Here is a 24511-nt window from a genome sequence, read left to right as displayed (position 1 = left end):
CTCTCTCTCTCTCTCACCTCCTCCTCTGCCTCTCTCTCTCTCTCCTCCTCTCACCTCTCCTCCTCTCCTCTCCCTCTCTCTCTCTCACCACCCCCTGCGCTCTCTCTCCCTCTCCCCTCTCCTCTCTCCTCTCTCTCCTCACCGCTCCTCTGCCTCTCTCTCTCTCTCTCTCTCACCTCCTCTGCCTCTCTCTCTCTCTCACCTCCTCTGCCTCTCTCTCTCTTAGCTGTGTACGTTTGTGGACAAGCTGACCGCTCAAAACCGCCAGCTGGAAGATGAGCTGCAAGACTTGTCCTCTAAGAAGGAGAGCGTGGCTCACTGGGAAGCCCAGATCGCTGAGATCATCCAGTGGTCAGTGCAAAGGCAGCTAGCTGTACAGGGCCAAGGACTTGTCCAATAGGATATCTTGTTTTCCTTTTCCGTTGTCAAATGTTTTGCCACGTTGTGCCCAAGTGAAGATGAACTTTGAAAGGCCTGTATAGATGCTTATGAAACCTTGTGTGTGTGAACCTGTAGGGTGAGTGATGAGAAGGATGCCCGCGGCTACCTGCAGGCCCTGGCCTCCAAGATGACTGAGGAGCTGGAGTCTCTCCGCAGCTCCAGCCTGGGCCCACGACCCCTGGTAAGATACACTACAGACACACACACACACACACACTTAAAAGTATACCAATCGAACAAACACACGCAAACTTAGATGTATACAAACCTTCGCCCCACACACACACGCAAACACCTTGGTCCCCATCCCTCCGAGTGTGTTTGTTGGCTTCAAACAGAGTCCAACTGTCAAATTAGGGGCCCCTGGTCTGAGCACAGCCGTAACTAGGGGATACCACCAACATCACACCGTACTTTCCCTTGTTGGGTGTGATTCTAATGTTCCCCTGCTGAACACATTGCTTTTATCCCACATTGACACAGTGCCACTGGATGTATATTGAAGTGATTCAGATCGGGTGCCTGACTGGAGGGGACAGTTAGCTGTATATAGGCCATGCCCCAAAAGCTGTGTAGAGGCAGCACCCAATCTACTCATTTCACCCTAAGGCATTACTGTCAAAGTGCAGTATCATAGATTTATATAATAATTAGACCAAGTTATGAAAATGGAGTCCCATTCCTTCCTATGGACTTTGTATCAGGCAATCAGCCAGACAGGTCTGCTACACTGGACATGTAACTGTAGCCTCCCTCTCTGCGCCCCACTGTAGCCTCCCTCTCTGCGCCCCACTGTAGCCTCCCTCTCTGCGCCCCACTGTAGCCTCCCTCTCTGCGCCCCACTGTAGCCTCCCTCTCTGCGCCCCACTGTAGCCTCCCTCTCTGCGCCCCACTGTAGCCTCCCTCTCTGCGCCCCACTGTAGCCTCCCTCTCTGCGCCCCACTGTAGCCTCCCTCTCTGCGCCCCACTGTAGCCTCCCTCTCTGCGCCCCACCGTAGCCTCCCTCTCTGCGCCCCACTGTAGCCTCCCTCTCCCTGCACCCTCCCTCTCCCTGCACCCCACTGTAGCCTCCCTCTCCCTGCACCCCACTGTAGCCTCCCTCTCCCTGCGCCCCACTGTAGCCTCCCTCTCCCTCGCGCCCCACTGTAGCCTCCCTCTCCCTGCGCCCCACTGTAGCCTCCCTCTCCCTGCGCCCACTGTAGCCTCCCTCTCCCTGCGGCCCCACTGTAGCCTCCCTCTCCCTGCGCCCCACTGTAGCCTCCCTTCCCTGCGCCCACGGTAGCTCCCTCTCCCTGCGCCCCACTGTAGCCTCCCTCTCCCTGCGCCCCCACTGTAGCCTCCCTCTCCGGCGCCCACTGTAGCCTCCCTCTCTGCGCCCCACTGTAGCCTCCCTCTCCTGCGCCCCACTGTAGCCTTCCCTCCCTGCGCCCCACTGTAAGCCTCCCTGCGCCCCACTGTAGCCTCCCTCTCCTGCGCCCCACTGTAGCCTCCCTCTCTGCGCCCCACTGTAGCCTCCCTCTCTGCGCCCCACTGTAAGCCTCCCTCTCTTGCGCCCCACTGTAGCCCTCCCTCTCTCTGCGCGCCCACTGTAGCCTCCCCTCCTGCGCCCACTGTTAGCCTCCCTGCGCCCCACTGTAGCCTCCCTGCGCCCCACTGTAGCCTCCCTGCGCCCCACTGTAGCCTCCCGGCGCCCCACTGTAGCCTCCCTCTCTGCGCCCCACTGTAGCCTCCCTCTCTGCGCCCCACTGTAGCCTCCCTCTCTGCGCCCCACTGTAGCCTCCCTCTCTGCGCCCCACTGTGGCCTCCCCCTCCCTGCGCCCCACTGTAGCCTCCCTGCGCCCCACTGTAGCCTCCCTGCGCCCCACTGTAGCCTCCCTGCGCCCCACTGTAGCCTCCCTGCGCCCCACTGTAGCCTCCCTGCGCCCCACTGTAGCCTCCCGGCGCCCCACTGTAGCCTCCCGGCGCCCCACTGTAGCCTCCCTCTCCCTGCACCCACTGTAGCCTCCCTCTCCCTGCACCCCACTGTAGCCTCCCGGCGCCCCACTGTAGCCTCCCGGCGCCCCACTGTAACCTCCCGGCGCCCCACTGTAGCCTCCCGGCGCCCCACTGTAGCCTCCCGGCGCCCCACTGTAGCCTCCCGGCGCCCCACTGTAGCCTCCCTCTCCCTGCGCCCCACTGTAGCCTCCCTCTCCCTGCGCCCCACTGTAGCCTCCCTCTCCCTGCGCCCCACTGTAGCCTCCCTCTCCCTGCGCACCACTTTCGCCTCCCTCTCCTGCGCCCCACTGTAGCCTCCCGGCGCCCCACTGTAGCCTCCCGGCGCCCCACTGTATCCTCCCGGCGCCCCACTGTAGCCTCCCTCTCCCTGCGCCCCACTGTAGCCTCCCTCTCCCTGCGCCCCACTGTAGCCTCCCTCTCCCTGCGCCCCACTGTAGCCTCCCTCTCCCGGCGCCCCACTGTAGCCTCCCTCTCCGGCGCCCCACTGTAGCCTCCCTCTCCCTGCGCCCCACTGTAGCCTCCCTCTCCCGGCGCCCCACTGTAGCCTCCCTCTCCCGGCGCCCCACTGTAGCCTCCCTCTCCCGGCGCCCCACTGTAGCCTCCCTCTCCCGGCGCCCCACTGTAGCCTCCCCTCTCCCGGCGCCCCACTGTAGCCTCCCTCTCCCGGCGCCCCACTGTAGCCTCCCTCTCCCGGCGCCCCACTGTAGCCTCCCTCTCCCGGCGCCCCACTGTAGCCTCCCTCTCCCGGCGCCCCACTGTAGCCTCCCCTCCCTGCGCGCCCCACTGTAGCCTCCCTCTCCCTGCGCCCCACTGTAGCCTCCCTCTCCCTGCGCTCCACTGTAGCCTCCCGGCTCCACGGTATCTTTCTCCAGAGCCTTGGGCCTTGTGCAGTACTTTCTGGATGGAAAGGTGTTGTGTCAGACATGGTAGTCTTTACTTCAAATTGGTTTTAGCAATCAATGTGAAATGAATTAGAAATCACGTCATTTGTTCTTAAATATTCCATATCTACTATATTACACAATGGATGTGTATCAATATATAATTAGTCACCTGTTAATCTACAGAGCGACATTAGTGTTGAGAGGTCGTCTGTCTGGCGCCGTTATAATCTCTCTAGATATAACTCTATAGTTTATTCTGTATGCGTAGGGAGTCCATCTTCCTCTTATTTTCAGCCTTAACCTGGTTACAGGGAGAGGAATATTACATCAAACGTGACCTTGAGTGCAGTTCCCTCCGCTCCCTTAGCTAGCTAGCGTTAGCACACTTGTCATCTCCCCTCCGTCCATTCCTATTAGACATGGCTATTTAGCTAGCGTTAGCAGCAACGTTGGCACACCTGTCATCTCCCCTCCATCCATTCCCATTAGACAGGGCTATTTATGGCAGACTTAGCATTAGTAGCGTTAGCTTAATGATATTAGCTCCTGGTGTCTGTCTGGGTACTTTTGGAAGCAGAGTGCTCACCAGACGGAGAAAGGCTATGCCCGCTGTTGTTGCTGATACTGTTTTAAGAGTGGAGTAACATTGTATTCATCCCAAATGACACCCTGTTCCCTACATAGTAGTAGATTTGCTCAAGCAATCAAAAAAAGGAGGGGGGGGGGGGGTAGTAGGAGGGAAAAGCATTAAACTCCCCAATGATGGAGAAATTGTAGAAAAATATTTTGGTTGCCAATAATTTCCTTCCTTCGCAATTGTTGGTGTACTCTGGTGAAGTGTTGTGTTGGTTGTACTCTGGTGAAGTGTGTGTTGTGTTGGTGTACTCTGGTGAAGTGTTGTGTTGGTGTACTCTGGTGAAGTGTTGTGTTGGTGTACTCTGGTGAAGTGTTGTGTTGTGTTGGTGTACTCTGGTGAAGTGTGTGTTGTGTTGGTGTACTCTGGTGAAGTGTTGTGTTGTGTTGGTGTACTCTGGTGAAGTGTGTGTTGTGTTGGTGTACTCTGGTGAAGTGTGTGTTGTGTTGGTGTACTCTGGTGAAGTGTGTGTTGTGTTGGTGTACTCTGGTGAAGTGTGTGTTGTGTTGGTGTACTCTGAAGTGTGTGTTGTTGGTGTACTCTGAAGTGTGTGTTGTTGGTGTACTCTGAAGTGTGTGTTGTTGGTGTACTCTGAAGTGTGTGTTGTTGGTGTACTCTGAAGTGTTGTGTTGTGTTGGTGTACTCTGGTGAAGTGTTGTGTTGGTGTACTCTGGTGAAGTGTTGTGTTGGTGTACTCTGGTGAAGTGTTGTGTTGTGTTGGTGTACTCTGGTGAAGTGTTGTGTTGGTGTACTCTGGTGAAGTGTGTGTTGTTGGTGTACTCTGGTGAAGTGTGTGTTGTTGGTGTACTCTGGTGAAGTGTGTGTTGTGTTGGTGTACTCTGGTGAAGTGTGTGTTGTGTTGGTGTACTCTGGTGAAGTGTGTGTTGTGTTGGTGTACTCTGGTGAAGTGTGTGTTGTGTTGGTGTACTCTGAAGTGTTGTGTTGTGTTGGTGTACTCTGGTGAAGTGTTGTGTTGTGTTGGTGTACTCTGGTGAAGTGTTGTGTTGGTGTACTCTGGTGAAGTGTGTGTTGTTGGTGTACTCTGGTGAAGTGTGTGTTGTTGGTGTACTCTGGTGAAGTGTTGTGTGTTGTTGGTGTACTCTGGTGAAGTGTTGTGTTGTGTTGGTGTACTCTGGTGAAGTGTTGTGTTGTGTTGGTGTACTCTGGTGAAGTGTTGTGTTGTGTTGGTGTACTCTGGTGAAGTGTTGTGTTGTGTTGGTGTACTCTGGTGAAGTGTTGTGTTGGTGTACTCTGGTGAAGTGTTGTGTTGGTGTACTCTGGTGAAGTGTTGTGTTGGTGTACTCTGGTGAAGTGTTGTGTTGTGTTGGTGTACTCTGGTGAAGTGTGTGTTGTGTTGGTGTACTCTGGTGAAGTGTTGGTGTACTCTTCTGTTTTAACCTCCCGTCCCCAGCAAGGCTCAGGAGTGGCCACTCCTCCCCTGAAGCCCTTTCCCTCAGCTGGGGGGGACAAGAGGGTGAGTGCGTCCAATCAAAGCCAGCCTCCAATCACTGTGGAGGTGACGCTCCAACCGTAGGCAGTGCAGAGGACTGCTCTCATGCCGATAGTGTCGCCAGTCTGTCACTCATATGGCCCATTTAATACCGATTGATGATTTGATTTTTCTTGAGAAGAAATAACCTGGAATAGTCTGTGTTATCTGAATTCTAACATTATATTTTTAGGCCCGTTTGAAAGTGGGTTTGATGTCCCCAGATAGTGAGTATTTAAAAATACTGGCACTGCTTTGAAGCATTGAGACCTAGAAAGCAAAATTGGATTCTGAGTGTAAATTATCTGAGGAGTTTGAAGGGGCCACATGTGTTTCAGACAAGACTGATACTATACGATGCTTCCATTGCTTACAAGAAACTAGGAATACATTTCAGGGGAGCGGGTTAGTAGAAGTTGCCCTTAAATACTGATAGATATTCAGATATTCTTCCATCATCCTAATGGTTAAGTTTAAGATGGGGGGGGTAGGGAGCTCCTTAGTACAAAGAGCTCCACATTTGTGCTGTGCAGGAGCACTATGGATCCTCTCTTTTCTCACACTCTCCTCTCGCTGTCTCTCTTGCTCTTTCCTCTCTCGCTCTCTTTCTTCTCTCTCTCCTGTAACGTACGAGACTGAAATTCTAGCCAGTCAGACTGTCTGGGGAATAGGTATGGGTCGGGCTGGGTTAGAGGGATATGATGCCTCATTTCCTGTCCCGTTGGGCCGTGATGTCACGCGATCCGCCAGCATCCGCGGAATGTCATCTCAGCTTCCTGAAAAGTCCATTTGTCATTGGCTCCCTCATTCGCTCGATAAAAAATGTCCATCGTGTGTGTGTGTGTGTGTGTGTAAGGGAGGGTACGGTGGAGTTGATGAAATCTCAAATATGTTTTTTGCACCTGCTGAATTGTATTTGAGTTGGGTCGATATGGTTGTGTTTTGAGGTTTAGCTGACATGATTGGACAGCCATTTTCTTGAGGGCATGTTCAGTTAGCTTTTTTTTCTTAGTTGAATGGATTCCTACATCTTATACACTCCATTGCATTACACAGGTACTATTACATCACAGCTTGACAGTCACAAGACGAACCATAGGAGAGCATACCAATACAGAAGCAGGTTCAACACACAGTGAAACTAACTGCATTGGCCAGTTGCCACTCGCCTCTAACAGGAATCAGTTGAGTGATTTGTGGCCAATCGGTTTAATCTAAACCACGTTCCTGGCGTTGCCTGCACCGTTTACACCCCGTGTTCAGATCGATTTCAATCGATCACACCCAATAATTGGCCACTGATGAGTGTTATCACATCAATCCCCCCCCCCCTGAATACAATACAGTAATCCTGCTCTCGTCCCCAGGACCCCCTGTGGAAGGTGCGACGCAGCCAGAAGCTGGACATGTCGGCCCGTCTGGAGCTGCAGTCGGCCCTGGACGCAGAGATACGGGCCAAGCAGCTGGTCCAGGAGGAGCTTCGCAAGGTCAAGGCCTCCAACATCTCCTTCGAAAGGTCAGCCCTGCCCCTTGCAACTCCAACAGTTGGGCAAAAAAGTATTTAGTCAGCCACCAATTGTGCAAGTTGTCCCACTTAAAAAGATGAGAAGCCTGTAGGTACACTTCAACTATGACAGACAAAATAAGAAAAAAATCTAAAAATCACATTGTAGGATTTTTAATAAATGTATTTGCAAATTATGGTGGAAAATAAGTATTTGGTCAATAACAAAAGTTTATCTCAATACTTTGTTATATGCCCTTTGTTGGCAATGACAGAGGTGAAGACTTACAGAAAACATTTGACAAGGTTTTCACACACTGTTGCTGGTATTTTGGCCCATTCCTCCATGCTGATCTCCTCTAGAGCAGTGATGTTTTGGGGCTGTTGCAACACGGACTTTCAACTCCCTCCAAAGATTTTCTATGGGGTTGACTGGCTAGGCCACTCCAGGACCTTGAAATGCTTCTTACGAAGCCACTCCTTCGTTGCCCGGGCGGTGTGTTTGGGATCATTGTCATGCTGAAAGACCCGGCCACGTTTCATCTTCAATGCCCTTGCTGATGGAAGGAGGTTTTCACTCAAAATCTCACGATACATGGCCCCATTCATTCTTTCCTTTACACGGATCAGTCGTCCTGGTCCCTTTGCAGAAAAACAGCCCCAAAGCATGATGTTTCCACCCCCATGCTTCACAGTAGATATGGTGTTCTTTGGATGCAACTCAGCATTCTTTGTCCTCCAAACACGACGAGTTGAGTTTCTACCAAAAAGTTATATTTTGGTTTCATCTGACCATATGACATTCTTCCAATCTTCTTCTGGATCATCCAAATGCTCTCTAGCAAACTTCAGACGGGCCTGGACATGTACTGGCTTAAGCAGGGGGACACGTCTGGCACTGCAGGATTTGAGTCCCTGGCGGCGTAGTGTGTTACTGATGGTAGGCTTTGTTACTTTGGTCCCAGCTCTCTGCAGGTCATTCACAAGGTCCCCCCGTGTGGTTCTGGGATTTTTGCTCACCGTTCTTGTGATCATTTTGACCCCACGGGGTGAGATCTTGCGTGGAGCCCCAGATCGAGGGAGATTATCAGTGGTCTTGTATGTCTTCCATTTCCTAATAATTGCTCCCACAGTTGATTTCTTCAAACCAAGATGCTTACCTATTGCAGATTCAGTCTTCCCAGCCTGGCGCAGGTCTACAATTTTGTTTCTGGTGTCCTTTGACAGCTCTTTGGTCTTGGCCATAGTGGAGTTTGGAGTGTGACTGTTTGAGGTTGTGGACAGGTATCTTTTATACTGATAACAAGTTCAAACAGGTGCCATTAATACAGGTAACGAGTGCAAGACAGAGGAGCCTCTTAAAGAAGAAGTTACAGGTCTGTGAGAGCCAGAAATCTTGCTTGTTTGTAGGTGACCAAATACTTATTTTCCACCATAATTTGCAAATAAATTCATAAAAAATCCTACAATGTGATTTTCTGGATTTTTTTTCTAATTTTGTCTGTCATAGTTGAAGTGTACCTATGATGAATATTACAGGCCTCATCTTTTTAAGTGGGAGATCTTGCACAATTGGTGGCACACTAAATACTTTTTTGCCCCACTGTACCTAGACCCAAGACCCCACACAGCTAGACCCAAGACCCCACACAGCTAGACCCAAGACCCCACACAGCTAGACCCAAGACCCCACACAGCTAGACCCAAGACCCCACACAGCTAGACCCAAGACCCCACTTACCAAGACCATTACATTACCTTTACACAAACATTCGCCATCCCACATGGTTGGCCCCTAGCATTTGACCTTTTAAGTCTATCTTCTGTCTTTTCAAGGGGTCAAACGAGAAAGAGCTTGTGCAGGTTAGCTAGCTAGCTACATGCTGATTGATGCAAAGGGGACATTTTATTTCGGTTTTAAGTGGGCATGAATGGGGAAGAGGATGAATCATAACCCACTTTTTTCCTCTCTTTCCTTCACACACACACACACACACACACACACACACACACACACACACACACACACACACACACACACACACACACAGCAAACTGAAGGATTCAGAGTCCAGGAGCAGAGATATGGTGGAGCAGCTGGAGATCATGAAGAAGGACTTGGAGGAGAGCCGTTCCCGCTCAGACAAAGGTTGGTCTACCATACTCTTAACCCTTGTTTTTTACCCTAAAACAGGGCTCCACAGCTGGTGAGACAAACTTTCCCCGCGGGTGATTTTATTTGTCCCACAAATATTTTTTTCTTCACGTAAGACTGTAAAAACACCAGCTAATCGGCTCGAAGTCATTTTTTTGAAAGTATTCCCAGTCACATAATAGAGGCAGATGTATGGAAGCATATACAACTTTAAACAAGGTTTGACATTGATGTTTTAGTCAGATATATATGTTTGGGCATCTTGCGATCAATTTGCAAATTATTTGTAATTATGTTCCGGCTCCCTGACCCATCTGCTCAAGACAAAATCGGCCCACAGCTGAATCTAGTTGATTATTCCTGCTCTCAACTGTCCCTGGCAAATGTCAACGTACAGAAATAGGTTGTTTGGTAGAGAAACTAACACAAATGTATAATTGGTGTTGTTTGTACGGATACGAAACGTTTGTTTGGTTTTATTTGATCATTGGAGATACACATTCGTCAAATCAAACTCTTAGTCACATGCGCCGAATACAACATGTGTAGACTTTACCATGAAATGCTTTACTGACAAGCCCTTAAGCAACAGTGCAGTTCAAGAAGAGTTAAGGAAATATAATATAGTTATCAAGTTGATTAAAATATAAAGTAATAATAAGTAACACAATGACAATAACGAGGCTACATACAGGGGGTACCGAGTCAGTGTGTGTGTGGGGTACAGGTTAGTTGAGGTCATATGTACATGTAGGTGGGGGTGTAGTGGTTATGCATAGATAATAAACAGCGAGTAGCAGCGGTGTACAAAAGGGGGGGGGGGTCGTCAATGTAAATTGTCCGGTGGCGATTTTATTAATTGTTCCGCAGTCTTATGGCTTGGGGATAGAAAGCTGTTGATTATCCTTTTGGTCCATTCGTCCATAACTACTAATGATTACGTCTCATAGAGAAACATTTCATTCTCTAGTCAGTTACATGTTTCCCTTCAACTGTACTTCGGTATTCCTCTGTAGAATTAGTATAAATGCTATGCTCAGGCTGTCCTTGTCTTCTAAATACAGGTCTGAAACTGCCCGATTTCCAGGACTCCATTTTTGAGTACTTCAACACCTCTCCACTGGCCCACGACCTGACGTTCAGAGTGAGTGTCTCTCTGCACGTCTTTCTCTCCCCCCGTCACATGTCCGTAACAAACCTTAACAGCCACTTTCTCGCAGTATCTATGTGTGTATCGATGGTGACAGGCTGGTGGGAGTTGATACATATATTTCAGAGGGTGGAGGACTTGGCATGGCTGGTGTCCCACAGAGCACCCTGCTAGACGGGAGTCAGAATAGAGATGGCATTGCAGACGGCACCCCTGTGGTTAAATGCATACAGACACACACAGACTGGCTGGCTAGCGCTGTTGTCATACTCGCATAGTCACACAATTTATAAACAGACATGCGCACATGTATACACACTTACATTGAAATCCTTAAAAAGAGAGACCAGTTAAATTTTGAACTTTGAACTGGTACACACAGTTCAACACCTCTCCACTCGCCCTCTGATGTACTCAATCAGGTCATCACCACAAAGAACTTCAAAGTTACGGAGAGGGGGGGAGCAAGCAGAAAAGTACCTCCTGACCCTCCAACCCATGGAATAAATCTGAGTAATTTTACTCATCCGCACACGGTAACCTGATACAGCTGCCAAGGTTTGGACAGGATCTGCAGCTAATGGACCAACGTTATGAGAAGGGCTCAGGGCCGCAAAAGAGAGGTACAAGAAAGCTTGCCATGACCTGAACTTAATGAGAGGGAGAAGATGGACAAAACTATCAGCTGCTAACCTGCTTCTCATATTCAACAGCACTCGCGCACGCTGCTTTGTGGTCGACTGATCTCGCTGCTCAGCACAACCGTGAACCTGGGGGTTTTTCAACACCTGGCTACCCCGAGGTTGTAAAAATAGGGATTAGTCAGCATTGAAGCCGCTAGGTCAGCATAAAGGCCCCAGAAGACCTGATTCAGTGTTGTTTCAGAGGAAACGGCTTGTGGTGAAGGGGCCATTTTGTCTGAGTTCCCTCAATTTTCTCAGGGACATAAATTGACACACGATAAACCATTGGAAGCGGTGGTCTAAGCATGTCCTTGCAGTAAACCCTGTTGAATGACCGTATCAACTTTGACCCCCATTATGTTCTTGTTCTGCAAAAGAACCCCATAAACCCCCCCAAAACATTAAACCATAAACCCCCAAAAACCTGTGCTTTTTTTTTTTGTCCCTCTCGTGTGTCACCCTTCCAAAAAAGGAATCTGTCTCTTCCTCGTCCGCGTCCTCTCTGCTAGCGTTTTGGGATGAAGTAAGTGGTTTCCTCAGAGCTCCTTCCCCCATTTTCTCAGTTAATCCCTAACCCAGGGTGGGGGGGTTGTGCTGCCAGCATACAAAAAGGTTGGGAGAAAATAGAAGTTTCTCCAGGTGTGTTGCCCTGTTTTTAGCAATTAGCAGTTACCCATTAGCATGCTAATATGGGCTAATATAGCCTCTTGTCTCTTATGGTAGTGTGCATGATAGTTTAAACTTTTCCTAGTATTTCTATTGTTACTATTGTGAACAGGCTAGCTGCTACATGTTTAGTTGAATTCAATTACTGTGATTAGCTCAGATTGTAGCTAATGCTAATTTAGCTAGAATGATAAAAATTATGCTATAATAGACCTTTTCACAGCTGGTGGCACTCTCCCCCTGTAGTCAACCTTCCCCTATGTTAGCATTAGCTTATGTTGGGCGCTAAAAGGTTTGCGAGCATCTCCTCTGGAACGTGCTCCTTCTGCATTAGCATCCCCAATGCCTTAATCCCTCCCCTCTCTAACCGCCAATACTGCTAACGTCCGTCAGAATCCCTCAGTAGTATAACCCTGTTTAACCATTTGCATATTTGTTAGCTGCCTACACAACTAACGAAGAAACAAAACAAACTAACCCTACGACAGCACACTGAGAATATTGACGAGCTAGACCTTTTCAGTGTGTGTCTTTAGCCAGTGATTTGGTTGGGAGGATGTAGAACCTGCCTTCATTTTAGTTCAATTAAAAGATGATTTAGGGTAGGATCCCAAATGACCTCCCATGATTTCTCCTAATTTTGTCAATCTTTTTGGTTGTATTTATAATTCAAATAAAAAATGAAACCTCATCAGTAACATTGTTAGGCTGTGAGTGTTTGATGTACGCTACATTTGAGTCGCTGTAAAGAATCACATGTAAAATAACAATGTTTATATGGTAAGTATTGTTTATGATTTCAATGTGTCATCTGTTAACTCATTGTTTTGACTCTTAAGTGGACCGACCGTACACTGAAGATTTCTTACAACACAGTCTAGTAGACCATGAAAATACTGAATGATACAAATGATTTGTGTGTAACACAGTATACTGCTCGTATTAGGAGTGTGACATGTTAAAAGTGGGCTTGTATTTTGGTTTTATTCACCAAACCCCTTCAGCTCGACACCTGTTCCCGAGTGTGCCTTCATGATGGTGAAATACTATGCGTCTGCAAAATGGCATATATATTATTATATTATAAACTGGGGGGGCGGGGTTCAAGCCCTGGATGCTGATTGGCTGACAGCCGTGGTATATCAGATCGTGTTCCACGGGTATGACGGAACATGTATTTTTACTGCTCTAATTACGTTGGTAACCAGTTTATAATACCAATAAGGCACCTCGGGGGTTTGTGGTATATGGCCAAGAACAGCCCTTAGCCCTGTGGTATATTGGCCATATACCACACACCCTCATGCCTTATTGCTTAAATATAGCATAGGCAGTTGCTATGTGTATGAGTTGATGCAGGTGTTGTTGAGATGTGTTCCCTTCCTCAGAAGGAGGCATCGAGAGATGGGCACTTAGCACCACCTACTGGCTGCCTAATGCTCCCTTCAGCCCTTCAGATAGAAATGAATCACTGATACAGGGTCAGCTATATTTTAACTCTCTAACGGATTGGAGATTGGCTAGTCTGATTCCAGAGCTGTGGACACGTACAACCTCAAGCATGCTTTATCTTGGCCAGGTCGCAATTGTAAATGAGAACGTGTTCTCAACTTGCCTACCTGGTTAAATTAAATAAAGGTGAAATAAATTTAAAAAATGCCACCTAGTGCTATAGTTGTCAGTGCCGTTGACCCTAGTGTATATGTCTCAGTCTATAGCAAACGCAAACATTTCCGCCCAGTACCGCCCAGTACACACACACTCATCCGTCTCGTCATCCCTCTCCCTCCTCCAGACCAGCTCTGTCAGCGAGATAGATGCTACGCCCCAGAAGTCAGACGTCCCTTCCTCGTCGCCCTCCGTGGCCTCTGAGCAGGATGTGAGTGTTCCATCGCACACACACACACACACACTTCCGTCCATATCGCACATCCCTCCCAGACATCCTTTCTCCAGACGTTCCCTGTCTCATCACAGTTCACATTTTATTTTTCACATGCGTGGTAAACAACAGGTGTAGACTAACAGTGAAATGCTTACTTACGGGTCCTTCCCAACAATGTAGAGAGAGAGATAATATAGAAAAGTAATAAATAATAATAAATTATTAGTCATTGTAAAATTTTATATTTTAATGTATGCTATGATTCACAATGCCTATTGTTCATTTTAACAGGGTTTAGGTGTGTTGTAACCAATGATTAATATATACACTAGATGACTGGTAGGGGGCACTGTGTTGAATTCACGGTGCCTCCATTTTGGCACTACCTCCCCCACCATTGTAAAAAAATATATATTTTATTAGACATCTTATTGTACACTTTTAAATTATATTTTTTATTTATTTAACCTTTATTTAACTAAGCAAGTCAATAAAGGGGAGTCTATATATATATATTACATTGTGTGCAAAAGGCATGAGGAGGTAGGCGAATAATTACAATTTAGCAGATTAACACTGGAGTGATAAATGATCAGATGGTAATGTACTGATTCCTGATTGTTAGCTAATTAAATGACTCTTGACCCCCTTCCTGATTGTTAGCTAATTAAATGACTCTTGACCCCCTTCCTGATTGTTAGCTAATTAAATGACTTCCTTGACCCCCTTCCTGATTGTTAGCTAATTAAATGACTCTCTTGACCCCCTTCCTGATTGTTAGCTAATTAAATGACTCTCTTGACCCCCTTCCTGATTGTTAGCTAATTAAATGACTCTCTTGACCCCCTTCCTGATTGTTAGCTAATTAAATGACTCTTGACCCCCTTCCTGATTGTTAGCTAATTAAATGACTCTTATCCCAGTAAAGCATAGTCCCAGTAAAGCATAGTTCATGTTTTTCCAGTATAGAACCAGGGTCACGTTCATTAAGGTACCACGGGTAAACATTTTGCAACGGAAAACTATTTGTTTCAATTAGTAACATAATGTAGTCCTTCCCTGCTTTAGTAAATGTTCTTCCATGTGGTGCCAAATGAACCCAGTGCTGTCCTCTCCCCAGTCTGACCAGTTGACCTTTAAACGTTGACCCCTCTCCCACAGGAGCCAGTCCTCAAGCCCACTGCTGTTACCCCTACCGTCCCCTCCCCGGTCTATCCAACATCGCTGCTGACCACACCAAAGGTACCGCCTGACACCGCTCTCTCTCTCACACACACACACACCACACACACACACACACACACACCACACACCGCTCTCTCTCTCTCACACACACACACACACACACACACACACACACACACACACACACACACACACACACACACACACACACACCGCTCTCTCTCACACACACACCGCTCTCTCTCACACACACACCGCTCTCTCTCACACACACACCGCTCTCTCTCACACACGCTCTCTCTCACACACACACCGCTCTCACACACACACACACCGCTCTCACACACACACACACCGCTCTCACACACACACACACCGCTCTCACACACACACACACCGCTCTCACACACACACACACCGCTCTCTCTCACACACACACCGCTCTCTCTCACTCACACACACACACATACCGCTCTCTCTCACACACTGCTCTCATACACATACACACACACACACACACACACCGCTCTCTCTCACACACACCGCTCTCTCTCACACACACCGCTCTCTCTCACACACACCGCTCTCTCTCACACACACACCGCTCTCTCTCACACACACACCGCTCTCTCTCACACACACACCGCTCTCTCTCACTCTCACACACTGCTCTCATACACACACACACACACCGCTCTCACACACACACACCGCTCTCTCACACACACACCGCTCTCACACACACACACCTCTCACACACACACACCACTCTCACACAATGAAAACAACATGCTCCCACATATGTGCTACCACTCATACTCATAGAATAATTTGACACACACACACGCTGTCAGCTTGTCTGTAACACTTGGCTAAGTATTCTGTGTTCTTATCTCTCTCCGTGTGTGTGTGTGTGTGTCTGCAGCCCAAAGCTCACCAGCTGAGCATCAAGACCTTCTCCAGCCCCACCCAGTGCACGCACTGCACCTCCTTGATGGTGGGTCTCATCCGCCAGGGCTACGCCTGCGAAGGTGAGTGTCAGGCACAGATTGTGCCGTTTAGTTGGGGGGGGACTGGGGAGATTGTGCCGTTTAGTTGGGGGGGGGGGGACTGGGGAGATTGGGTGCAGCATTTTCCTCCCGCTGACACACCACTCGCTATAAATGGACTGTAATGTTTTAACTGAACGGGAGATCTGAAACTGCACCTTATGATTGGACTGCATGTTTCCTTGTGTATACGAATACTCTTTCTTTCTCTCTCTCCCTCTTTCTCTCCAGTGTGCTCCTTCATCTGCCATGTATCCTGTAAGGACAATGCCCCCCAGGTGTGCCCCATACCCCCTGAGCAGGCCAAGAGGCCTCTGGGCATCGACGTACAGAGGGGCATCGGCACCGCCTACAAGGGCTTCGTCAGGGTGAGCACCGCGTACTTAGTAACAGGTTATCACCGTGGAAATAGAATGACTACAGTTTGCGTTCCTGCGGCCATATTGAGTGTACCTTAAGTGTGCAGCCAGGTTTTTTTATTTTTTATTTCCCACCCATTCTAGTCATTCTAGTTCTATGATTACATCATGGTCTTTTCATGGTGATACGCTAATATCTTTCTTGAATGTTGTTGCTTTGATGTAATCAAGACATTTCAATTCTGTTCAGCTTAACAAGATAGGAGCGTGTGATGTCCAGTTTATTGGAAATGTATAACAAGAACAGACCTCTCAATTGAAAATTTGCTGCTCTGCCCTCTCCGTCAGATCCCCAAGCCCACGGGGGTAAAGAAGGGCTGGCAGCGGGCGTACGCCGTGGTGTGTGATTGTAAACTCTTCCTGTACGAGGTGCCTGAGGGCAAGTCCACCCAGCCAGGCGTGGTGACAAGTCAGGTCCTGGACTTGAGGTAAGACCTCTATGTTGTGGTGAAGGGTGTTAGGGATTGGTAGGTGGGGGGGGGGTGTGAAGGGGGAGTCTGGGCGTGAAGGGGGAGGGTGAGTGGGAGGTGAAGGGGGAGGGTGAGTGGGAGGTGAAGGGGGAGGGTGAGTGGGAGGTGAAGGGGGAGGGTGAGTGGTAGGTGGAGGGTGTGTGGTAGGTGGAGGGTGTGTGGTAGGTGGAGGGTGTGTGGGAGGTGGGAGGGTGTGTGGGAGGTGGTTGGTAGGTGGGAGGGAGGGTGTGTGGTAGGTGGAGGGTGTGGTAGGTGTGTGGTAGGTGGAGGGTGTGTGGTTGGTAGGTGGAGGGTGTTTGGGAGGTGGGGTGGTAGGTGGAGGGTGTGTGGTAGGTGGAGGGTGTGTGGTAGGTGGTTGGTAGGTGGAGGGTGTGTGGTTGGTAGGTGGAGGGTGTTTGGGAGGTGGGGTGGTAGGTGGAGGGTGTGTGGTAGGTGGAGGGTGTGTGGTAGGTGGTTGGTGGGGTGGTAGGTGGAGGGTGTGTGGTAGGTGGAGGGTGTGTGGTAGGTGGAGGGTGTGTGGTAGGTGGAGGGTGTGTGGTAGGTGGTTGGTAGGTGGAGGGTGTGTGGTTGGTAGGTGGAGGGTGTTTGGGAGGTGGGGTGGTAGGTGGAGGGTGTGTGGTAGGTGGAGGGTGTGTGGTAGGTGGTTGGTGTGTGGTAGGTGGAGGGTGTGTGGTAGGTGGAGGGTGTGTGGTAGGTGGAGGGTGTGTGGTAGGTGGAGGGTGTGTGGTAGGTGGAGGGTGTGTGGTAGGTGGAGGGTGTGTGGTAGGTGGAGGGTGTGTGGTAGGTGGAGGGTGTGTGGTAGGTGGAGGGTGTGGTGTAGGTGGAGGGTGTGGTGTAGGTGGAGGGTGTGGTGTAGGTGGAGGGTGGGGTGGTAGGTGGGAGGGTGTGTGGTAGGTGGGAGGGTGTGTGGTAGGTGGTTGGTAGGTGGGAGGGTGTGTGGTAGGTGGTTGGTAGGTGGGAGGGTGTGTGGTAGGTGGTTGGTAGCTGGGAGGGTGTGTGGTAGGTGGTTGGTAGCTGGGAGGGTGTGTGGTAGGTGGTTGGTAGCTGGGAGGGTGTGTGGTAGGTGGTTGGTAGCTGGGAGGGTGTGTGGTAGGTGGTTGGTAGCTGGGAGGGTGGTTGGTAGGTGGGAGGGTGTGTGGTAGGTGGTTGGTAGGTGGGAGGGTGTGTGGTAGGTGAGGTGGGAGGGTGTGTGGTAGGTGGGGTGGTAGGTGGAGGGTGTGTGGGAGGTGGGAGGGTGTGTGGGAGGTGGGAGGGTGTGTGGGAGGTGGGAGGGTGTGTGGGAGGGTATGTGGTAGGTGGAGGGCTGGCACGATAATGGCATAACCATGTAACTGACAATTATGGATGAAGACCGTGAATAAAATGATTTTCCTTATCGCTAATATATATATCCGATACTGATACAATAGCAGTAGTGTAAATGAATGATCTCTATCTGTATCCTACTATACAGAGTGCTCTGGCGATACGTTTGGTCCGGTTTACAAAGATGTGAGAATTGTTAAAAGCCGTCATTCTTGGTGAGCGTAGACATCTAAGGGGCGGCAGGGTAGCCTAGTGGTTAGAGCGTTGGACTAGTAACCGGAAGGTTGCAAGTTCAAACCCCCCGAGCTGACAAGGTACAAATCTGTCGTTCTGCCCCTGAACAGGCACGTTAACCCACTGTTCCTAGGCAGTCATTTAAAATAAGAATTTGTTCTTAACTGACTTGCCTGGTTAAATAAAGGTAAAATATATATATATATTTTTTAATCTAATGTGAATCCGAGACAGTGATGATATATACCCGATTTGTTGCTGCCGCAGCCTGGCCACTGCCTGATGGTTGTTTACTGCGGTTGCTAGGCAACGGAACACTAAGTCAGAGAGAGAGAACAATGAGCTAGATATTTCACCGGATTTATAAATGTGAAGCATCCGGTTGATGTTTCCACTCAATACCAAATATGGTGATGAGAGGAAGCCCAGTGGTCGACAGTGGGAGAAGATGGAGAGAGATGGATTTTGGCAGACATTCTGCTGATTTTGTCATCAGTTAAACATTTGATCTCAATACAGTTTTCTGTTTCCAAAACTAGAATCTGTGACTGAGTGGACTGCATTTTGTAGACTTTACCCTTTGCCAAAGTTTTAAAAAATGGAGTACGAGGGCAAATTTAGAAGTACGAGGGCAAATTTAGTTATTGCACACGTGCCCTTCACACAGTAGGCGTTCCCTAAGGGAAATATGCAAATAAATACTAGAAGGCGCCAATAGGATCTCACTAGCTCGTGCATGGCTCTGCCTACTTCTCTTGTTCTGCCCACTATGATTAATTTGCTCCCATTGGAATCGACAGGCTCTGGTTAATCTTGACTTAGTTATACAAATCTCTGACTATGTGCTGCTGCAAAGCGGACTGAGAGTAAAGCAGAAAATCAGCCTTCGTTTTGCTATTTGAATGGTTATAACAGTGGCCATGGACATTTGCCTGACAAATAACGGTTACCCAAAATTCCATAACGTTGCAGCCCTTGGGTGTGTGTGTGTTTGGGGGGTGGGGATGTTTGGGGTGTGTGTGTTGGGGGTGGGTGTGTGTGTGTGTGTTGGGGGTGTGTGTGTGTGTTGGGGGTGGGTGTGTGTGTGTGTGTTGGGGATGTGTGTGTTGGTGTGTGTGTGTGTGTGTGTGTTGGGGGTGTGTGTGTGTGTGTGTGTTGGGGGTGTGTGTGTGTGTGTGTGTTGGGGATGTGTGTGTGTGTTGGGGATGTGTATGTGTGTGTGTTGGGGATGTGTGTGTTGGGGATGGGTGGGGGGGGGGTGTTTGCTGTGTGTGGGTGTGTGTAACACTGTGCTCTGTATGTCCACAGAGATGAGGAGTTTTCCGTCAGCTCTGTCCTGGCCTCAGACGTCATCCACGCCACCCGCAAAGACGTCCCCTGCATATTCAGGGTAAGCTTTCAACTGCTGTGTGACTAATACCACGTGACTAAAGTTATTATATTGACTCATGTATTATTTAATTGTCATCTGTTCCTAATATGATGTTTCTTGTGTGAGAGAACCCAATAAATGACCTTGAAATAAAGTTACATCTAATGTAATGTAAAAACATATGTGTGAGTTACTGTGGAAAGTTATGGTGTATCATAAGGCATTATAACCCTTTATGTGAAAAACATATCGATTACTGTCGTTTTTTATTATAGTCTATTGTTACTATGGGATTATGTTTCCTATGTGGGAAACGTGAAATAATAACTATACATGGGTTTTATATAGCACTTTTCAAGGACCCAAAGAGTTAATAAAGTTGATATTATTATTATTAACCCAAGCCCTCCCTCATTTATTCGGGAATAACGACACGTATCATAACGCATTATAAACCTCGTCAGGTGACGTCGTCCCTGCTGAGCTCGCCGGCGGGTGCCGTCTCCCTGCTGGTGCTGGCTGAGAGCGAGGTTGAGAAGAAGAAGTGGATGGGCATCCTGGAGAGCCTGCAGAGCATCCTGGCCAAGAACCGCTTGAGGAACCGCGTAGTGCACGTCCTGCACGAGGCCTACGACTCCTCGCTGCCCGCCATCAAGACCACGCTCTGCGCCGCCATCGTCGGTGAGTTGGGGAACTACTGAAGAGACTGTGGGGCGTTTTCCCTCTAGTAAAAACACACCTGTGCTGTCAGCAAACGCACCGTCACATTTCAGATAGACCGAATGAGTGGAATTATCTGTACTGGATGAGGGAAATGATCATCTGTACTCGATGAGGGAAATTATCATCTGTACGCGATGAGGGAAATTATCATCTGTACGCGATGAGGGAAATTATCATCTGTACGCGATGAGGGAAATGATCATCTGTACTCGATGAGGGAAATGATCATCTGTACTCGATGAGGGAAATGATCATCTGTACTCGATGAGGGAAATGATCATCTGTGCTCGATGAGGGAAATGATCATCCGTGCGGGATGAGGGAAATGATCATCCGTACGGGATTGAGGAAATGATCATCCGTGCGGGATGAGGGAAATTATAATCTGCGGTGTAAGTAATGTTGTAACTTTTCTGTGACAATTTCCGTGAGAAGGAAGTTTAGTTGTTTTTGTAGTAGATACACGCAAAACACAGAATGCAATTGCAAATTACCGTTTGAGATCTCCAATGTTTAAAAAAGTTATGGTGCTTTTACTCTGTGTGTGTTGTGTGTGTTTGCAAGAGGTGTTGTTGTCGTGTGTGTGTGTGTGGAGGATGGCAGTGAGAGAGAGAAGACTGTGTTGACTGCTCCTTTGTCTCCCTGCAGATCGAGAGCGTATCGCCCTGGGAACAGAGGAAGGTCTGTTTGTAGTGGAGGTCACCAGAGATGGTAAGAACACACCTATCCCACGGCTAGTCATATACACTCATAGGGCGTTTTCACATATGACATTTGGTACCCTGGTATGGTTCTGAAAATTCAAAGAAATATATTTTGCCTTGAACATTTTTTTCAAATATTCACTTTCCAAATGACGTGGGCAAGAAAGTTCCATGCGACTTGCTCTCTGAATTGTCACAATACATGTTACTCTGGTCCTGGATCTTACACCCACCACCTGGCCAGGGTCCAAGATTTGTTTCAGCCAGAGTTGGTTTACGTTTCACAAGTGCTCTATAGTGCAGATCATCAGGGCACCAAATGCTCCAGGATCTGGATCATACAGGGATATGTGGCAGCCCCCAATAGAGCCTCATATGACTCCTCTATGCAGAGCAAAGATCGAGTTTTTAGATTTCTGTCATTTCCAACCTGTTTCTTAAGTGTGATCACGTGATGTCAACGTGTCATGTTTTCTTTTTGTGGTATGTTGTCTCTCCGATTTCTTTCTTCGTCCTAAGACTTTCTCCATGGTCTTTCCTCGCCTCCTCTCTCCTCGCTTCCTCTCTCTTCGGTTCCTTCTTTTTTATATTATATTTATATTTTATATATATATATTTTATTTTTATTTTTATTTTACCTTACTAGGCAAGTCAGTTAAGAACAAATTCTTATTTTCAATGACGGCCTAGGAACAGTGGGTTAACTGCCTGTTCAGGGGCAGAACGACAGATTTGTACCTTATCAGCTCGGGGATTCGAACTTGCAACCTTTCGGTTACTAGTCCAACCCTCTAACCACTAGGCTACCCTGCCGCCCCTTCTAAAAATGCAAGGTCCCTTTCATTATACCTTCTCCATTTGGTTTTTCAAAAGGGGGGGGGGGGGGGGGTTGAAATTGAGGAAAGTGTTTTCGACAATTCGGAATGCAGCTAATCATAATTTGTGATTTCTTTCAAAACACTACGATTCTCTGTGTCGTTTGCCCCTGTTGACTCCTTTTTCTCTTCCCCCCTTCAGTGATCGTGCGGGCGGCCGACTGCAAGAAGGTGCACCAGATGGAGCTGATCCCCAAAGAGAAGATGATGGCCCTGCTGTGTGGACGCAACCGACACGTGCACCTGCACCCCTGGGGGGTGCTGGAGGGGGCCGAGGCGGCCTTCGACATCAAGCTGACAGAGACCAAGGGTTGCCAGGCACTGACCACGGGCGTGCTACGCCCCGGGGGACCCGCCTGCCTGCTGGCCGCCGTCAAGCGCCAGGTCACTATTAATTTATTGATTGACCTATTTACACGTGCAGAGAAAACGATGCCAAAAACACACATAAGAGTTCCAGTACAATACATGTCAAATGACGCGTGTAGTTGAAGATATGTGACTTAAATCCGAATAAATCTCATATCGACCCCATTTCAAAACAAACAACTTATAAAGGGAGCATTCATAAAGTCTTCATAAGCACTGTGACTTTTAATTAACTAGACAAGTCAGTTAAGAAATCTTATTTACAATGATGGCCTACACCGGCCAAACCCGGACGACACTGGGCCAATTGTGTGCCACCCTATGGGACTCCCAATCATGGCCGGTTGTGATACAGCCTGGATTCGAACCAGGGTATCTGTAGTGACGACTCTAGTACTGAGATGCAGTGACTTAGGCCGCTGTGCCACTCGGGAACCCAAGTAAACTCCTGCTAGTTAAATCCAGGCTGATTTATAAAGGTCCTTTCAAACTTCTGCTAACTACATCAAGGCAGATTTTTTTTTTTTAAAGGTCCTTTCCGTTTGCTGCTTTGCCAGAATGTCAGTAGTAACATCTCCTCTCTCCCCCTTCACCAGGTTCTGTGTTATGAGATCACCCGGGCCAAGCCGCACCACCGCAAGCTGTGGGAGGTGCAAGCCCCGGGGGTGGCCCAGTGGCTGGGCATGGTGCGCGAGCGCCTGTGCGTGGGTTACCCCTCAGGTTTTGCCCTGTTGGCCCTCCAGGGCGAGTCGTCGCCCGTCAGCCTGGTGAGCCCCGGGGACCCGTCGCTAGCCTTCCTGGCCCAGCAGCCTCTGGATGCGCTACACGCCCTGGAGGTGGGCACGACCGAGCTGTTACTCTGCTTCAGCCAGCTGGGTATCTACGTGGACCCCACTGGGAAGAGGAGCAGGGCCCAGGAGCTGATGTGGCCCGCCACGCCGCTCGCCTGCAGTACGTCACGTTTTGTTTTTTGAGTGGTTGAGTTGTTAGGCAAGTTTTGGAGGAGAAATGCGCCTGGTCTAGCGGTAGTGCCGAAATCTCCGGCATGTCTGAATAGGTTGGAATCCAGCCAACTGTCCTTGGACACAACATCTCCCTGTCTTTCATAGGTTGGCACCCCCGACTTGCATGGTCTGTGTGGGCTTTTGTTGTTTAAATAGCGCCCCCTTGTGTGCACTTCAAGTAATACTGTATACCCCGGTATGGCACTGAAATGGTATGACGGAATTAAAATCTGCATACTGCCCAACCCTAACAGTCTCTACCATTGGAAGTGAATACAGTACATACAATACATTTAAAAACATATATATAGTTAAATATATATATATATATATTTGTTTTACCTTTATTTAACTAGGCAAGTCAGTTAAGAACAAATTCTTATTTACAATGATGGCCTACCAGGGAGCAGTGTGTTAACTGTCTTGTTCAGGGGCAAAACGACAGTTTTTTTTTACCTTGTCAGCAACCTTTCGGTTCCTGGCCCTACGCTCTAACCACTAGGCTACCTGCCGCCCCACTAGGCTACTTTACACCCAGAAACTGTTAGCTATGCAACTCTGAAGGCCTTCTGGTAAGTGCTGCATGCACAATATTTTTTTAGAAGGGACACTGAAAGACAAATTCAATATTGTTAACTTTTTAAAAGATGCTAACATAAACTGTATCTAGTATATTGTATCCTACAAATATATATTGTATCCTACAAATGTATCAAGGTGTGTGATTGCTCAGCGTGTCTTTCCTGTGTCCCCGCCAGGCTCCAACTCCTCCTACCTTACGGTGTACAGCGAGTATGGGGTGGATGTGTTTGACATACACACCACTGAGTGGGTCCAGACAATTTCACTGAGGAAGGTAAAAGCAGGGCTGTCCCGCCAATATAATAGTCTGGGTTCAGTCTAACGAGCCGTATTAGGGTGTCTTGGGACAACAGTCTGGGTTCAGTCTAACAAGCCATAATGTGGTGTCTTGGGACAACAGTCTGGGTTCAGTCTAACAAGCCATAATGGGGTGTCTTGGGACAACAGTCTGGGTTCAGTCTAACAAGCCATAATGGGGTGTCTTGGGACAACAGTCTGGGTTCAGTCTAACAAGCCATAATGGGGTGTCTTGGTACAACAGTCTGGGTTCAGTCTAACAAGCCATAATGGGGTGTCTTGGGACAACAGTCTGGGTTCAGTCTAACAAGCCATAATGGGGTGTCTTGGGACAACAGTCTGGGTTCAGTCTAACGAGCCATAATGGGGTGTCTTGGTACAACAGTCTGGGTTCAGTCTAACAAGCCATAATGGGGTGTCTTGGTACAACAGTCTGG

General features: G+C 48.6%; 1 protein-coding gene across 4 annotated transcripts in view; it reads left to right on the top strand.

The window, feature by feature from the left end:
• Nucleotides 1-24511, top strand: part of cdc42bpb (CDC42 binding protein kinase beta (DMPK-like)) — a 129864-nt gene that overhangs the window by 93307 nt on the left and 12046 nt on the right. For 2 of the 4 annotated variants that reach the window (XM_031836846.1, XM_031836848.1), the window contains exons 16-32: nt 227-351; nt 517-622; nt 6811-6959; nt 8999-9096; nt 10167-10246; nt 11408-11458; nt 13397-13480; nt 14648-14728; nt 15597-15702; nt 15952-16088; nt 16428-16567; nt 19457-19538; nt 19985-20201; nt 20892-20954; nt 21965-22206; nt 22788-23142; nt 23954-24051. In XM_031836846.1, the coding sequence (XP_031692706.1) occupies nt 227-351; nt 517-622; nt 6811-6959; nt 8999-9096; nt 10167-10246; nt 11408-11458; nt 13397-13480; nt 14648-14728; nt 15597-15702; nt 15952-16088; nt 16428-16567; nt 19457-19538; nt 19985-20201; nt 20892-20954; nt 21965-22206; nt 22788-23142; nt 23954-24051 (2214 nt within the window). The remainder of the gene's footprint in view (nt 1-226; nt 352-516; nt 623-6810; nt 6960-8998; nt 9097-10166; nt 10247-11407; nt 11459-13396; nt 13481-14647; nt 14729-15596; nt 15703-15951; nt 16089-16427; nt 16568-19456; nt 19539-19984; nt 20202-20891; nt 20955-21964; nt 22207-22787; nt 23143-23953; nt 24052-24511) is intronic. The other 2 variants (XM_031836849.1, XM_031836847.1) reach the window with 1 other exon arrangement.

The sequence above is a fragment of the Oncorhynchus kisutch genome, linkage group LG12 (assembly GCF_002021735.2).
Source record: "Oncorhynchus kisutch isolate 150728-3 linkage group LG12, Okis_V2, whole genome shotgun sequence".
NCBI classification, from domain to species: domain Eukaryota; kingdom Metazoa; phylum Chordata; class Actinopteri; order Salmoniformes; family Salmonidae; genus Oncorhynchus; species Oncorhynchus kisutch.
This window is presented reverse-complemented; position numbering and strand designations above follow the sequence as displayed.